We start from the raw sequence: 16,726 nt of genomic DNA on the forward strand, positions 1-16,726 counted from the left end.
AATGTGGAGGAAGAGAGAGAAAAAGAGATAGAGAAATAGAAAGAGAGATGAAGATAAAGCAAATGATGAGATAGCTGATAGAGCAATATGTAAAACGGTACATACAAAGCCATAAAGAAAACGTTCGTTCTGAGAACGAACCTTATTTTGACCGAGATAATGTTCTCCCCGAGCGGGAATCGTACCTGCGGTCTAGCACATACAAGGCAGGCACACTGCCCTTCAAAATAACTTGACTGCCCTTTCTGTTAAATATTGTTTCGACAGCAAAAGGCAAAAGAGAAGGCACTTTTCCAGTCATATGCTGGCAGTATATAATCAAGGTATATTTTATGCCCAAAACCTTGAAACTCTATTTCGTGTTAATATAGGCCGGGCGGCGCTTCGAACTCTCGAAGTTCGCACGCCTTCCGACACACTTGATCCCATCTTTTCTCGTACTGACTACCTAAGAACCTAGTTCTAAACTGAGATCAACTTACTGTGTACTCCTACATACAAGGCAGGCGCACTGCCCTTCAAAATAACTTGACTGCCCTTTCTGTTAAATATTGTTTCGACAGCAAAAGGCAAAAGAGAAGGGACTTTCCAGTCATATGCTGGCAGTATAATCAAGGTACATTTTATGCCCAAAAAACCTTGAAACTCTATTTCGTGTTAATATAGGTCGGGCGGCGCTTCGAACTCTCGAAGTTCGCGCGCCTTCCGACACACTTGATCCGATCTTTTCTCGTACTGACTACCTAAGAACCTAGTTCTAAACTGAGATCAACTTACTGTGTACTCCGTAGCCAACGATCAATACTCCATGGTCCAAATTATCCATTCCTCCTCTACACAGAAACTTGAGCGGATGAGATACACCTCCGAAGTAGAACTGAAAATGAGGAAGGGAAAGTAAGTCAAATTATCCATTCCTCCTCTACACAGAAACTTGAGCGGATGAGATACACCTCCGAAGTAGAACTGAAAATGAGGAAGGGAAAGTAAGAAAACACCAAGGGGATGAGCAAGGAAATAAGCACAATAATTTCAATGGAAATGGGGGATGAGCAAGGAAATAAGCACAATAATTTCAATGGAAATGGGGGATGAGCAAGGAAATAAGCACAACAATTTCAATGGAAATGGGGGATGAGCAAGGAAATAAGCACAACAATTTCAATTTCAATGGGGGATGAGCAAGGAAATAAGCACAACAATTTCAATGGAAATGGGGGATGAGCAAGGAAATAAGCACAACAATTTCAATGGAAATGGGGGATGAGCAAGGAAATAAGCACAATAACGTCAATGGAAATGGGGGATGAGCAAGGAAATAAGCACAACAATTTCAATGGAAATGGGGGATGAGCAAGGAAATAAGCATAATTTCAATGGAAATGGGGGATGAGCAAGGAAATAAGCACAATAATTTCAATGGAAATTGGGGGATGAGCAAGGAATTAAGCACAATAATTTCAATGGAAATGGGGGATGAGCAAGGAAATAAGCATAATTTCAATGGAAATGGGGGATGAGCAAGGAAATAAGCACATTGTTTTGTTGATTTTTTTTTTTTTTTTTTCAAATTAGAAAATTAATTTGAAGAAAAGAAATAATCTAAAGCCAGTGTGATAGCACAATGAATGCATCAGTTTACCATGGGATCACTGAAGTTAAGCAATGTTGTGTGTGGTCAGTATCAGGGCAATCCACCATGCTACTGGCTTTTCCCAGCCCATCAGGCTGGGTGAATTGTGTGAGTGGGCACTACGGTCAACGGGTTCGATTCCCACCGGTCAGATTTTATCTGAATGGATAATGTTTCATTCTTTGGAAAAGCTGCTTCTCATATCTATTTCTCTCTTCTATTTCGGGATGATAATACTTTAGCAGTTACAGGTTCCCTATCAAAACCTCCTGAAAAAAAGATCCATTTACCAACCTGCATTGCATTGGCCATTAATAGCACGGGATAGTCCATTCTTCCACCAGTCATTGGCCATTATCTGTTTCATCACTCGACACATTCACGTAGACTATTGTATTTTCACTCGGATTTCCTCCCTTGTTCAGATGACAAGCCCGGGGGTTTGGAGGCCTTTTGATAGGCATAGTCCTGTTTCCCCTCAGTGGATTTCATTACTATGAAATAGTGAAATAAAACAGTGACAAAACATTTTTTTTTTTTTTTCCTTTACTAGAGCCAAAATGTGTGCCTCTCCTTAATGGGCTAAGCTAAACGTTGACAAGGTCAACCACTCATACATTTTTTTTTTTTTTTTTTTAGGAATAATAAAAGTGTTTGTTCACATCTTAAAAAAAAACTCTCGTTGATAAGCACATCCCATTCCTCATTGAAATCCACTTGTAAGAAAGTCCAACCATCTCCATTGAATCACTTGTAAGAATAGTCCAACCATTCCATTGAAATCACTTGTAAGAAAGCTGGGTACAAGGTCATGTCCATTGAAATCACCTTAGTAAAGAACAATAGTTGAAAGGTCAATGTCCACATGTATAATAAACAGTACCATAAACAAATTAGGTATCATTTAAATTTCAGGAGGTGCTGACTTGGATTCAGTTCATGGATATCACACTCCACCTTTGACAGAATGAGATTAAAACTGTGAGTACCTACCTACATCTTCCGTTACCTTTCCTGTCTACTTTGTTCCTAGCATACAGGATATAAAATTCACTAGAACTTTTTGTAGGAATTTGAATCGTGTTAGGGGTAAATTCTTGTCACATGTATTGTTCTCTGCTAAATTAGGTATGTTAAATTTCATGATTTTCCTTGAACTCAAACCATCAACCTCCAGATTCAAAGTCCATCATGCTAACCATTACACCACTGAGTTAGTTGTTATTATTAATTTACTTACTATGATTTTTTTTTTTTTTTTTTTTTTTTTGTTAAGAAAGGAAAATTTGAGACTGCCATCATCATAGTTTTGAGGTCAATGAACTCTGTTAAGTATGTGATACTTGTCACAAATGTAGTTCCTAGATTTAACCTTGCTAAATCTCATGATTTGACATGGACTTCCATCAAAAAACTTCAACATTCAAAGCTCACTATGATAACCATTCCACTACTGAGGACAGAATTTTTATACCCTTTGAGCTAATAATAAAAACTAAAAGGATATAAACCTAACTATTGCTTACTCGTAAGATCAGCAAACACCGTAGGTCCATAGACTGCTGAACCTTGCTCTGTTTCCTGAAGGATTTGAATCTTCTTCAGATTGGCTCGGAAGATACGCAGTCTTTTATGATATTCTTCCTTGGTTGCATAGGATTTGTTGTGCTTCTCGAGGAAATGATTGAACATGGCAACATGCTCCAACTTATCATGATGGTGAGGTTTCTGCAAAACATGTAGATGCTCTATGTTGAGTATTTTTATTTTGTGTAGATGCTCAACATAAATTATTAAAAAGGTATTTATTTTAAATACTCTATAGGTATGTTCAAACTTACAATGAAAAGAAAAACAAAACAATTTTTACTCTTGAAAGTAGCCCTTGCTTATAATAGATGCTCAACATAAATTATTAAAAAGGTATTCATTTTAAATACTCTATAGGTATGTTCAAACTTACAATGAAAAGAAAAACAAAACAATTTTTACTCTTGAAAGTAGCCCTTGCTTATAAACTTGACAGTTCTAATGGTTGCCTAAGTAGGTATATTGTTACAGAAGAAAAACCTTGGAAAACATTACATAACCATTATAATAGCTATTGTGTATTGAAAATATCAAAATTGTGAAATTTTGCTTTTATAAATACAGTCCAGGAATCATCTGTAGCCTGGATTATCTCCATAATCCAGTGAGAAAATTGGGACTCACCTGTCGAACAAAGACCACATCTTTGTCAACCTCAGAAGATGCAGAAATGCAGACAAATGTGAAAGCCACTAAGGCAATGCTAGCAGGGAGCAACTGCATTGTATTGTGATGATATTAAAGGTACTAACTCAACTGATTAGTTAGGTGGTGGTACTCCTACTACTACTGGAAAATTTCTGATAAGAAAATAGGTGGGTAGTGTTTTACAAAATTTTCATTGTTCGAAAACACAAAAAATGGACCTTTGGAGTTAATTGTTTCCAGTTTGAAATAAGAATACTAGATATTCACCAAGATAAGAACAGGTAGGTAGCTATCAGGGTATACCTACCAAGGAATACTTACCAACCTTCTAAGGTACCTACCAAGGAATGGTACTTGTGCAGAAGTTACGTCCGCAGAAGTTTGCTATCAAAGGAACTGGCAGAAACGAGCAGTGACCAGTGTTATTATAGGGTTAGGTTAAACGCAAAAAGGAGTTTTCACAATTAGAGCAGTGATTAGTGTTATTATAGAACTGAGTTATACAAATATTTGTGGTTCAGATAGAACAAGCTTGAATAAATGGAACTGACTTTCTGGATATCTGGCCCTTGATCATCAGAGCAAAGTTTCTTATACCAGCACCTTGTTTCTTCTAATTTCAGACGAGAAAAACCCCCATGATAGCCACGGCCATAGGTCCATTCTTCACCAGGTACTTGGCCATTTCTGTTTCATCACTTGACACATTCACGTAGCTTTGTATTTTCAAAAAAAACAAAAAAAAACAAATTTTTCCTCTTGAAAGTAGCCCTTGCTTATAAACTTGACAGTTCTAATGGTTGCCTAAGTATATTGATACAGAAGAAAAAAAATCATGGGCTTGTTGTTATTCAATTTTTCAGAATGCTCGTGTGAAGAATCAAAATATTTCCCACACTCCTACTGAGGTAGCTTCTATTCCACTCACTGATTGTCCATTTACTGATCTAATCTTCAATAACTTTAAGAACTTCTTAGACCTAAAATTTAAAACAAATAGTTACAATTTCGGTCTACTTACCTACCTATCTACCTACAAATTGTTAGCTCTGACCTTTGAGGGAAGCTCAAAGAGTGATGGGTTTTGCTTACAGCGTGAACACGCGGTCCGGAAAAGACGTCAAGCCAACACTAAAAATGACCCTGATGACTTGTTGTTCCTCATGACAGTGCCACAAGATGAACTGAAACAAATCCAGGCCATGGCTGACTTCGCAATGCAAACACTGGATTTGATAGATGAAGATAATGTCAAGCGCAAAGTGGTGAAGGTGATTAAAGCCCAGAAACAGGTGAGCTATGACATGGACTGCTTAAGTGAGGACGTGAATTGACCAGGAATATGTGTATTGCATGATTGTTTATTACCGGCTTCCATTAAGTTTAACTTCCATTTTAATTGGCTTTTATTAAGTCAATAATTTTTTTGCCTAAATAGCTATTTAGGCAAAAAAATTATTAGTCATGATTATATCGATGTAGTTACGTATTTTCATTTTATTGATTTAGTTGACGAGGGACGGGAGTGCATTGCATGATTGTTCATTACCGGCTTCCATTAAGTTTAACTTCCATTTTAATTGGCTTTTATTAAGTCAATATTTTTTTTTGCCTAAATAGGTAGTCATGAATATATCGATGTATAGTTACGTATTTTCATTTTATTGATTTAGTTGACAAGGGACGGGAGTGGTATCATGTACTATCTGTGGTTGGAAACTCAGGACACTCAGCATGATTGTTCATTACCGGCTTCCATTAAGTTTAACTTCCATTTTAATTGGCTTTTATTAGGTCAATGTTTCTTTTGCCTAAATAGGTACCTAGTCATCAGTGGCGTAGCGTGTATGTATGGCGTGTATGGCGGCCATACAACTCAAAAGTTTACTCTAATGCCCATAAATATGAATGGCATGTACCTACTGTGATGGGACTTGGTAGACCTGTGCATGAGCCCTACAAGGCCCTACACTTGAATTTAGAGCACGCTACGCCACTGCTAGTCATGATTATGTAGTTACGTATTTTCATTTTATTGATTTAGTTGACAAGGGACGGGAGTGGTATCATGTACTATCTGTGGTTGGAAACTCAGGACACTCAATGTCCTGAAGATACGTCACCTGAAAGCTGGAAGTCTGACCCGCCAAACTGTATGAATGTCCCTGGACCACGCAGAACTTGCAAAGTGAACCTACTCCGATCCTGGCTACCCAACAGATCGCGTGTGAACGCTCATGTAAGTCAACTTTGGTCACACTCCTAATGAGCATGTGCTTAAGTATGTACTTAGGTAAATTTAATGTGTTTATCATACACCAAAAGCCCAATCTGAGGCTTAAGTGTAGGGGCTAGACAGCCCTAAAGAATGGGTTAAGCTTATACGAATCTAGGTAAATAAGTAAGTACCTACATATATCTACTAGTGTGCAAATGCAAATTAAAGCTATAATAGCTATTATAATACAAGTAGGTCAAAAAGTTACTTTTGGACACTGTGTCGTCATGAATAATTCATAAAGGCGTTTTTGGTCAGTCAAAATCAAAAGTTTCGCGGGTAGGGCTTGTAACTTTTTTGAATTTACTACTAAACGCTCCGTGTGCACAATCCAAGAGGTCTTCAAAAAATTTGCGCACTCTGTCGAATAGGCATGTGGGGCTTCGTGTAGGTTTTTTTCTTTTACGTTTGGACTTACCTTCTTCTGTGTTCTGCAGGTTGTAAAATCCGAATGTGATCCTCTGAAATCATGGTGAAGTCCCTTAGGTAAATTTAATGTGTTTATCATACACAAAAAGCCCAATCTGAGGCTTATAGGTGTAGGGGCTAGACAGCCCTAAAGAATGGGTTAAGCTTATACGAATCTAGGTAAATAAGTATAAGTACATACACCTACTAGTGTGCAAATGCAAATTAAAGCTATAATAGCTATTATAATACAAGTAGGTCAAAAAGTTACTTTTGGACACTGTGTCGTCATGAATAATTCATAAAGGAGTTTTCGGTCAGTCAAAATCAAAAGTTTTCAAGAGGTCTTCAAAAAATTTGCGCACTCTGTCGAATAGGCATGTGGGGCTTCGTGTAGATTTTTTCTTTTACGTTTGGACTTACCTTCTTCTGTGTTCTGCAGGTTGTAAAATCCGAATGTGATCCTCTGAAATCATGGTGAAGTCCAAACACGTAAAGTAAAAGCGATATGTCAAAATAATCACCCTCCCCGAGGACAAGGATGAGATAATCCCTCCTACCTCTCAGGATGAAACTTTGCTGCAATAGATCAGTTGCGCTTACTTGGGTGATGTTTCAAAGTCATAGGGCAGGAAAAATGAGGACCAACGGAATTTTTCTTTTTCTTATATAGGGAAATCTGAAAGTCTCAGTTCACAATGTTCAATACCTATATCGAAAAACTCATACTTAAAATAAATAAGTAAATCAGGCTATGAGGTAACTTCTCTACACATTTCCATCAATCAAAGTCATGCATAGGTATCATTAAGGATAATTTTTTCAAACTTGTTAAGTTATTATACCTACCTAAGCCAGCCTAGTTAGCTTGGTTGGTAGCGCGTCTGCCTTGTAAGTGCTAGGGTGCGAGTTCGATTCCCGCCCGAGGCGGATTTTATCCTGATAGGATAATGTTCGTTTTTGGAACGGCTGGCTTTCTCCTGCCCTATCTTCTTCAGGGTTTATACCGACCTGGAAAAGTCATGGAATCTGAAAATCGGCCAAAAAGTCAGGAAAAGTCATGGAAAATCGTGAAAATTAAAAAAAAAACCTTATAAAGTCATGGAATTTGCCACCCGGTCAAAAATTAAAAATGTTCAAATTAAGTAGTATTAAGTTTTTCCAAAAAACAACCTGCGGCGCATTCTCCCTTTTATTCCTTAACTTTCTGCATATTGCATATTTCATGTAAATGAAGGGGTAATCTTACTGATTTTTAAGTACCTCCGCCCCTAATTTTCTGGAAAAGTCATGGAATTTCATTCCGGGAAAAGCGTACAAACCCTGTTCTTTCTCTCTTTGATTTCGGGATGATACGACCCTAGTTACCTCTAACAAACCTTTCAAGCGTACAAACCCTGTTCTTTTTCTCTTTGATTTCGGGACGATACGACCCTAGTTACCTCTAACAAACCTCAAAAAAAAAAAAAAAAAAAAATCCCCCATAAATACAAGTTTCTGCGCATTTTGACGTGAAATCTGACGTCACAACTCTTTGAACTTTTTTATTAGAATGGCAATTAAAAATTGAATTTTCGACCTTTTAAAGTTACTTTTTCCAAGTTTTGATCTCAGATTTGGATTTTTCACAACTTTTTACGTAGGAATCGACCTTTTATTAATAATATTTTCCCAATTGCAGCGAGCAAGTGACTGTAAAATCTAATCAAAAGTTGTTTTACTTCTAACAATAAAGAATATTTTATTTCACAACGAGATCATTTCTATACCTATTCTGACTTTTTTATTACCTTCTTCCATGCCTTAATGAGTTACCCATTTTGCAATTACGGCGAATTTGCTATCTATAATCTAAACTCTAAAGCAGCGGTTTTCAAACTTCTTTTCGCTCGTGTACCCCTTGGATATCCGGGTTCAATCTCACGTACCCCCCAGATCCCAGCATACGCTCGTGAATGGACCAACCTGCGCAAGATATTCCGCAACTTCTACAGCTATCACCAGGGAGGTTGTCTTGAGGACATGGTCAAATACGTTGGTCTTGTGTTCGAGGGCCAACCGCATCGAGGTTTAGATGACTCCTACAACATAGCGCGTATGTTCATACATTTGCTGCGGGACGGAGCCCTGATCCGGGTCAATGAGAGAATCACCAACCATTGTCGATCCCATGTGAGTAAAACTAGAGCAATACTTCTGATGTCCATTTTTGATCAGCTGATATCTTTTAACATTCCACCTGGAACTATTAAGTAGGCCCTGTCGGGCCGGACTTTATCCTAAACCCGTTAAACCCGTATACCTAGTTAAGATTCTATCTTTGATTTCGGGACGATAAGACCTCTGTTGTTACAGCTCCGTCCATCAAACTTTTTTTTTTTTACTTTTCAGTGAATAATACTCCTCCTTTAGGTGCTGGGCCAGCACAGGAACACCAGAAAGTAACCCGTAGAAATATTTGCAATCGAAAAATGAGTACAAATAATAGAAGACGGCATGGCAAGTCCCCCCTTTTTTTACTTCAAGGGAAAGGGGGTAGGTACTTACACCCGCGACTTAACAAAAAGGAATCAAACGTAAACTGCGCCACAGGCAATTTTTTTCCCCAAAATAATGTCCCCAAGTCTGTTTGAAATCAATCCTTGAAGTAAAAATTCTGTACCTTTTTGGACTCTTCTGCACAGATGAGCCGTCAAAATTCAAAAATTTCCTTCAATTTTTTTGTCCGGTCTCTCACGTACCCCCGGTTGGGAACCGCTGCTCTAAAGGTAACTTTATTACATAGGAAGCCGAATAGAAAACCGAAAATGCATGGCCGCGGATTCGATTCCCGCCCGGGGCGGATTTTATCCTGAAGGGATAAGGTTCGTTCTCGGAAAGGCTGGCTTTCTCCTATCCTGTCTTCCTTCTCTCTTCAATTTCGGGACGATGAGGCCTTAGCAGTGACAGTTTCCTCTATCAAACCTCTAAAAAAAAAAAGTATGTAAAGTGAAAGGGAATCACACATTTACAAGAAGAAACTCAATACCCAGGATGATGTGGCATCTCTACGCTCAGAACTAGCCGGGTTAAATCTCAGTTTAAATACTAGCGACACGGAGCCATCCGAAGATGAATCGGCTAATCCCGGCCATCCCACGAATCCTAACGAAGTTCCCACAGATAGCGCTAGTAGTCCAACCTGTCCAAGTAAGATAACTAAAGTTACCGAGAATTTACCGAACGTTACCGAGACTGAAGGAAGTGATACGGAAAAAGCCGATCGTGTAGATAGCAATACCGAAAGTTCGCGAAGTAAACCCGAGGGTAAACGAAGTCAAAAAAATAAGGAGCTGTGTAATACGACGTCGAGTTTGGAAAATAAAACGCCCGCGGCGCAGCGCATATTGGAAATTTTACAAAACCAAACCGACACGTGTATTAAAGCAGTGATCTCAAGTAAAAACAAAACTAAACCCAAACCAAGTGCCATAGAATCAGAGGATAGTAAAGCTAATGAATCTGGTGTATTATAGCAACCAAGGTATACTGTGTATTTGAGTGTGATATTTAGTACGCTTCTTGTGGCGTTACTTGTAATGGTATTACCAGAAGTTGTATTTCCTGACCATAGGGCAATATATTGTAAGGACACAACTTTGTGAGAACATAAGGCACTCGGACTCATACTGGGTTCTAGGTTCTAAAATCTCTCCCTCCCCTCATTTGAGGATTTATTCCAGATTGAAAATTTGATTTGTTTTCTAGTTTCTTTTTTTCTCAGTTTAAAGCTGTCAATCTTATGATGGTGAATAGCTTTCATAGCATTGGCTTTACGCGAACTAAAGTGATACAGGTAGGATACAGCTAGGTTAAAAAAAAAACTCATGTACTTACAGTACCTACACTCACACCTTTGTATTATTTAGGATAAGTAAGTGAATCTGATTATTTTTAAGTTTTGTTAAAAAGTTTAAAATCAATAAAAAAATCTATATTTGATAGGAAATGAAATTATTGAAATCATTTTTTGATACATAAATAACTATCTCTTGTGTTTTTCTTTAAGTAGGTACATAGGCACTCTCACACACTCTTTCTGTCTCTTCTGCCAGAAACATGCTGTATAACAGAAGAAATGAACAAAGTCTTGAAAAGAAAAGCCCTTGTTACTAAAAAGTAGTAAAGTTCTCTTTATTTCAATACAAATTTCATGACTTACAAGGTTTGTAATACAGAAATGTATAAAAGGCAGTGAGATTATTTTCATCATATTGTAATCATTTCGAAATGGGGGAAAAAATTGTTCTGATTGAGAATCGAACCCTCAATGGCTCACATGAACTAATTTTTACTTAGATTATAAAAGTATGGTAACTAGTTATTTTTTACTACATGATAAGTACATGAAATACGTTGATTTCAGTTCAGGTATATTTATAATTATGAGAGGTTCTAAAATATTTTGAAGGTACACAACAGCCCTTTTCTTTTAAGGTACATGGTAACGCATTTTGATAATGGTGACATTTCCCGACAACCATAACGATAACGAGTTTTAGTTTCTACTTATGCACAGAAAATTTAAAGAGGTTATCGTTTTGGTCATGGGGAAAATTTGAGGAAATAGGTACGATATCTTGAGTACTATAATTAATAAGCTAAAGAAAGTATTCTAAGCCTTAAGGAGTACTTTCCCTTTGAAGGGAGTACTTTAGTTCATTTTTTAATGGCAGCATATTGAACTAATGGTAACTATTGTAACTAACTAAACGAAACATCACAAATCACAAGTAACTTTTAAATTGAATGAACAAACATTTGTGGCATTAAGGCGCACTATCTGATGAAAATTCATACCTAATTAATAAAGAGAATATGATAGCCATGTAATAACATAGTCACACGATATTGTCACTAGATGATACAATAAATTATTGTACAGACAAATCAAAGTGCCTTTCAACTTCAGACGGGTAGAACCAGGGTAAGATGTTAACATCGGTAATGTCCAGTTGGACTAACGAGAAGACAAATGTCCCTTGCTCTGTACAATGAATATGTCAGGTTTATTTGGGCCCAAGGAATCAAGATTTCCAGACCTTTTTGTTATTCTCTCATCCGGAGAATCAGATTTTTCCCCGTTCAAAATTTATTCATTAATGAAATCCTTAGGTAGTATTTGAAAATCTAAAGTTGAAATTGATTTTGCAGGTTGTGAACAAAATTCTGATGTTATTGATCAGAACGCAATGCCTTCGGTAGGTACCTACTTTTTATTGTCATTCTAGGTATATAAAGCAGGTAGGTATCAATTAAAAAAGTATAAAGTACCTAACAATTAAATGAATTAATAGACCCGATTACCTATACTACTTTATTTAATTTGTAGGTAATTATTCCGGCAAGACTTTGAGAAATTGTAATGTTTTGCAATACGCGCGGTTCTCTGCTTTGAAATATCGAACGTCATAATATCTATCTACCTTGGTCTTTGCTTATTATTTTATTACATCCTCCTTCTTATTATTTTACTGTCCTTCTTTTAGATCTTCTATTCTTGTGTGATTATTTTATTTTTGCTCTTTCTGTTTACAGGTCTGGACTGTTCAGACGACGAGGATTCTGAATTAGATGATGAAAAATTATTTTTAATTAGAACTCGTAATAAAGATGTTGAAGATGAAGATTACCAAAATAACGATTTCATCAAAGAAACGCTAGAACAATTACCAGATGAACCTAAATTACATTTCAAGCCGTCAGTCCTGCAAATGCAAGCAAACACAGTAGACACTCCCTTTGGAATGGACAGTGATGAGTCCAAGATAGAATTAGATAACATTACAGGTATAGTAGATAGGTACTAACTTGGTGTTTTGAAATACTTCTCCTTTATACCTTTGTCAAAAAGTGTAGACCAAGAAAGTTTACAAGAGTAGAAATTGATACATAAGAGTGAAATCAGATTTTTCCCTGTTCCAAATTTATTTATTAATGAAATCCTAGGTAGTATTTGAAAATCTAAAGTTGAAATTGATTTTGCAGGTTGTGAACAAAATTCTGATGTTATTGATCAGAGCGCAATGCCTTCGCATTTCCCGACAACCATAACGATAACGAGTTTTAGTTTCTACTTATGTACAGAAAATTTAAACAGGTTATCGTTTTGGTCATGGGGAAAATTTGAGGAAATACGATATCTTGAGTACTATAATTAATAAGCTAAAGAAAGTATTCTAAGCCTTAAGGAGTACTTTCCCTTTGAAGGGAGTATTTTAGTTCATTTTTTAATGGCAGCATATTGAACTAATGGTAACTATTGTAACTAACTAAACGAAACATCACAAATCACAAGTAACTTTTAAATTGAATGAACAAACATTTGTGGCATTAAGGCGCACTATCTGATGAAAATTCATACCTAATTAATAAAGAGAATATGATAGCCATGTAATAACATAGTCACACGATATTGTCACTAGATGATACAATAAATTATTGTACAGACAAATCAAAGTGCCTTTCAACTTCAGACGGGTAGAACCAGGGTAAGATGTTAACATCGGTAATGTCCAGTTGGACTAACGAGAAGACAAATGTCCCTTGCTCTGTACAATGAATATGTCAGGTTTATTTGGGCCCAAGGAATCAAGATTTCCAGACCTTTTTGTTATTCTCTCATCCGGAAAAGAAATTCCTATTCCGAAGTGGAAAATACCCGTTTGGAAATTGATCCTCGGCCGAGATTCGAACCCGGCACCTGCGGGTTGAGAGTCACGGGTGTTGTCTACTCGTGCACAGGGGCTGGGGCAAGACCTACGATGAAGGGTACCTGTGTTTTATATTCTCAATCATTGAAGTCTAGATATGGCAGTGAGGCAGTTCTGTCGCCTCATTTACAATTTCAACAAACACGCAACGAGTGATTAAACATTAAAGAACACGGTTTTCAATACATTTCTAACGAGGAACTTGAGAAGATAAGGATTCTTCGTTGTTCAACTGGTATGGCGCGTTCCCTTGAATCCCGAACAAACCTCGTCTCAGTAGTGTCCGCGATTATTTGGAGCCAAACTCAAAGTTGTATCCGCTGCCAAAGTTGTGCGGTCCCTTGTCGTCGTAGTCGGAATATTTGCTGGACAAGGCGTTGTATCTCTCATCATCGCCATCATCATCTTCATGTACGCTATACGCTGATCCCGCGGCCTTGTGGTAGAGAGGACTTAGAGGCTTGCGGTACGCAGAGGAAGGTGGGGAATAGTCAAAGTCTTCGTCAGAGCTGGCGGAGCTGTATCTGCCTGGAGAAGCGTAGGAAGCCCCGGTGTGGGGGTTGTAGGGAACGGCGGGGGTTTGTTCAACGTGCACGGGGGCGCGGGGGATGTGATCGCCTTGCAGGATCTTGAACCCTTCCTTGCCTGCAATGTGAGAAGGAGCTGGTGTTAGCATGAATGTTCACACTGGTCAAGACGCTCGCCTGGTAAACAGGAGGGCGTGTGTTCCATTCCAGCCGAGGCATGGAATTTCATCCTCATTTATTTGAGATTTCGACCACCTAATAATGGAGCTCTAAAGATTAGGTGGTAGAGAACGCCTCCGGCGTTAACCTCGCCTAGTTATTACCTTCCACTCAAGAGTCTATTATTATTAATAATTTATTATTATACACACATAGTTAAGTTCCCTATAACATGAGAATAGAGGTGTTGTCTAGATGTTGGGAAATCGCCACACCAAGTGGAGTAGCATTCAGGTCTTTCTGTTTCACTTGACACCCAGGTGTGTTTCGTCATGTCTAAGTTTACCCTGGTAAGTTAATCCAAATATGAAGTACGTGCGGTTTTCATTGCCATCAGATATTTCACTGCCTCTGAGGTTAGTATTGCTTGTTGCACTGTGGTCTAGATAACTCATGCCATGCGTGCACTAGACCTAGAACATTGTTGTCATTCTGTGTTCAATTTTGTTTTTTCTGAATTTGATGTCTACATATTTAAGTACTTGGTTCCTATTTCATACTTTCTAGTTTATATGGCAATATTTTGTGAGTTATATATCCGAAATTCTCTAATATTACACAATGTCACAATTACAAAACTAACGCCACGCTGTACCGTCCTATATTCTGTTTCACTCCTCGTCTGAATTTGATGTCTACATATTCAAGTACTTGGTTCTTATTTCCTACTTTCTAGTTTATATGGCAATATTTGTGAGTTAAATATCCGAAATTCTCTAATATTACACAATGTCACAATTACAAAACTAACGCCACGCTGTACCGTCCTATATTCTGTTTCACTCCTCGTCAGCTTAAACCGTAAGAACCATCTACATATTTTGATAAAAATTTAACCAAACATTTAGAAGAAATAGCAAATTTTCAGTACTTTACAAGTTAGAGTTATTTTAACATAGACATTATTGATGTAACTCGTTACATAAAAATGGATAAAAGAATCAATAATCAATTCACGTTGAGAAAAACCGAAAATCAGCTCACTGATAGACCTACAGCTCGCTATCGAAAGACCAGCGGAATATTGAATACCGCCGATGATTCCACTGAAATCACACCCAAATATTACAAGAAAAGAAATCAAATCAAAACAAATGACTCGAATAAGATGGTTAAGAACTATGAAGTTGAAAATTCGCCAAGAGTTAAAGTGAAAAGACAAAACCCGTACAATACACCATCTTCAAATAAACATCATAATATTGTGAGATCAGTCCCAGAAAACCCCAGAAAAATGGGTAAAGAAAGAAAGCAACCTCTAAGACGGTCGGAGTTTGTTCTTCGTCAAATAAACATAATATTGTGAGATCAGTCCCAGAAAACCCCAGAAAAATGGGTAAAGAAAGAAAGCAACCTCTAAGACGGTCGGAGTTTGTGAAGTCCAAAGCATTTTTAAATAGGAGCAACAAAGAGAGGAAGGTGAACAGTGAAGACAAGAAAAAAACAGTGATTATAGAAGATGAAAAGTATGAGAAAGAAAAGAGAAAGTCAGAAATAACAACTAAACTACAACGATTCAAAAACGAAAAGAAAACGAAAGAATGTGAAGAAGCAGGTGATACTGATGAAAATGTATATGAAAGCCCCGATGAAAATCTCCATGAAAGTGCAGATGAAAATGATGAGATGTTTAATCCAGCCAGAAAAGCTATTTATTATAATACTCCTATATCATCTAAAGAAAATATTCTCAATGTGAAACCAGATTGTCTACAGAAACAGGATAATCTATCAGAATCTCATTATTGGGACAATTTAGGAGTTAAGTTATGGGAGTTATTCATTCCCTTCCTTTCTCTTCCTTCCCCTTATATTGGTAGATAGGCTTTTTTTACTTTCCTTATCCTATAGGAAGGAAAGTAATGTAATCGGGTCAAATTTTCGATGGTCAGATTTTAGTGCCAAAACACGTTTTGAGGTCCCTAGAGCCTAAATCCAAAGTTTCAGCCATTGGTCCGTGGGTGTGTCTGTGTGTCTGTGTGTCTGTCTGTCTGTCTGTCTGTCCGTCTGTAAACAAAATATCTCGAGCACGGTAAGAGCTAGAGACTTGAAAGCTGTCAAATGTGACATGTAGCTGTCAAATGTGACAAGGATGCGACACGAAACTTTTGGTTAAGACCGGTGCAACGGTTGGCGGCATTTTACCTTTGGCGGTTTTCGGTGTAATTTAACAATATCTCGGGAACGGTATAAGCTAAAGACTTCAAATTTGGTATGTAGTTCACAAAGCGGTTTTTGGTGTATTTTAACAATATCTCGGGAACGGTATGAGCTAGAGACTTGAAATTTGGTATGTAGTTCACAAATGTGACAAGGTGCAACACAAAACGTTTGGTTAAAATAGGTGCTGCGGTTGGCGGTATTTTGACCGCTTTTTGGTGGGTTTCGACCGCTTTTTGGTGGTTTTCAGCTATAGCGACAAAACGGTTAGAGATATTGTAAAAGAACACTCAAATAAGCATCATTCAATAGGATAAGGAAAGTCGTGTGATGTTCACACCAGATTTTTTTTTTTTGATTCAATCAATAGGTATTTTATTTCAGTCTAGTTTACTTGTTTATTTTTTATTATTGTTTATTCTTTTTATTTTATATTTGTAAATTTTACTCCAATAAATGAATGACCTGGTCGATTCAGCTTGCGCTGCCAAGACCCTTTGTTATGGTCAAG

The 16,726-nt window shown here is 37.4% G+C and overlaps 3 protein-coding genes across 3 annotated transcripts; 1 reads left to right on the top strand and 2 right to left on the bottom strand.

Annotated features, from left to right (window-relative positions):
* Nucleotides 1–3,133: 3,133 nt before the first annotated feature.
* Nucleotides 3,134–4,098, bottom strand: LOC103520005 (putative cysteine proteinase CG12163). Its single transcript, XM_008485098.3, has 2 exons — nucleotides 3,848–4,098; nucleotides 3,134–3,361 (listed from the first exon to the last, which is right to left on the bottom strand). The coding sequence occupies exons 1-2, from the start codon at nucleotides 3,944–3,946 to the stop codon at nucleotides 3,149–3,151; spliced, it is 312 nt and encodes a 103-aa protein (XP_008483320.1). The 5' UTR covers nucleotides 3,947–4,098; the 3' UTR covers nucleotides 3,134–3,148.
* Nucleotides 4,099–4,939: 841 nt separating this feature from the next.
* Nucleotides 4,940–7,221, top strand: LOC113471845. Its single transcript, XM_026831290.1, has 3 exons — nucleotides 4,940–5,163; nucleotides 5,916–6,110; nucleotides 7,000–7,221. The coding sequence occupies exons 1-3, from the start codon at nucleotides 5,035–5,037 to the stop codon at nucleotides 7,036–7,038; spliced, it is 363 nt and encodes a 120-aa protein (XP_026687091.1). The 5' UTR covers nucleotides 4,940–5,034; the 3' UTR covers nucleotides 7,039–7,221.
* Nucleotides 7,222–12,921: 5,700 nt separating this feature from the next.
* On the bottom strand, nucleotides 12,922–13,997 carry LOC103520008. The gene has a single exon (XM_026831291.1). The coding sequence runs from the start codon at nucleotides 13,983–13,985 to the stop codon at nucleotides 13,599–13,601; it is 387 nt and encodes a 128-aa protein (XP_026687092.1). The 5' UTR covers nucleotides 13,986–13,997; the 3' UTR covers nucleotides 12,922–13,598.
* Nucleotides 13,998–16,726: the final 2,729 nt, after the last annotated feature.

This window comes from Diaphorina citri, unplaced genomic scaffold (genome assembly GCF_000475195.1).
Source record: "Diaphorina citri unplaced genomic scaffold, Diaci psyllid genome assembly version 1.1 scaffold3118, whole genome shotgun sequence".
Classification (NCBI taxonomy): Eukaryota; Metazoa; Arthropoda; class Insecta; order Hemiptera; family Psyllidae; genus Diaphorina; species Diaphorina citri.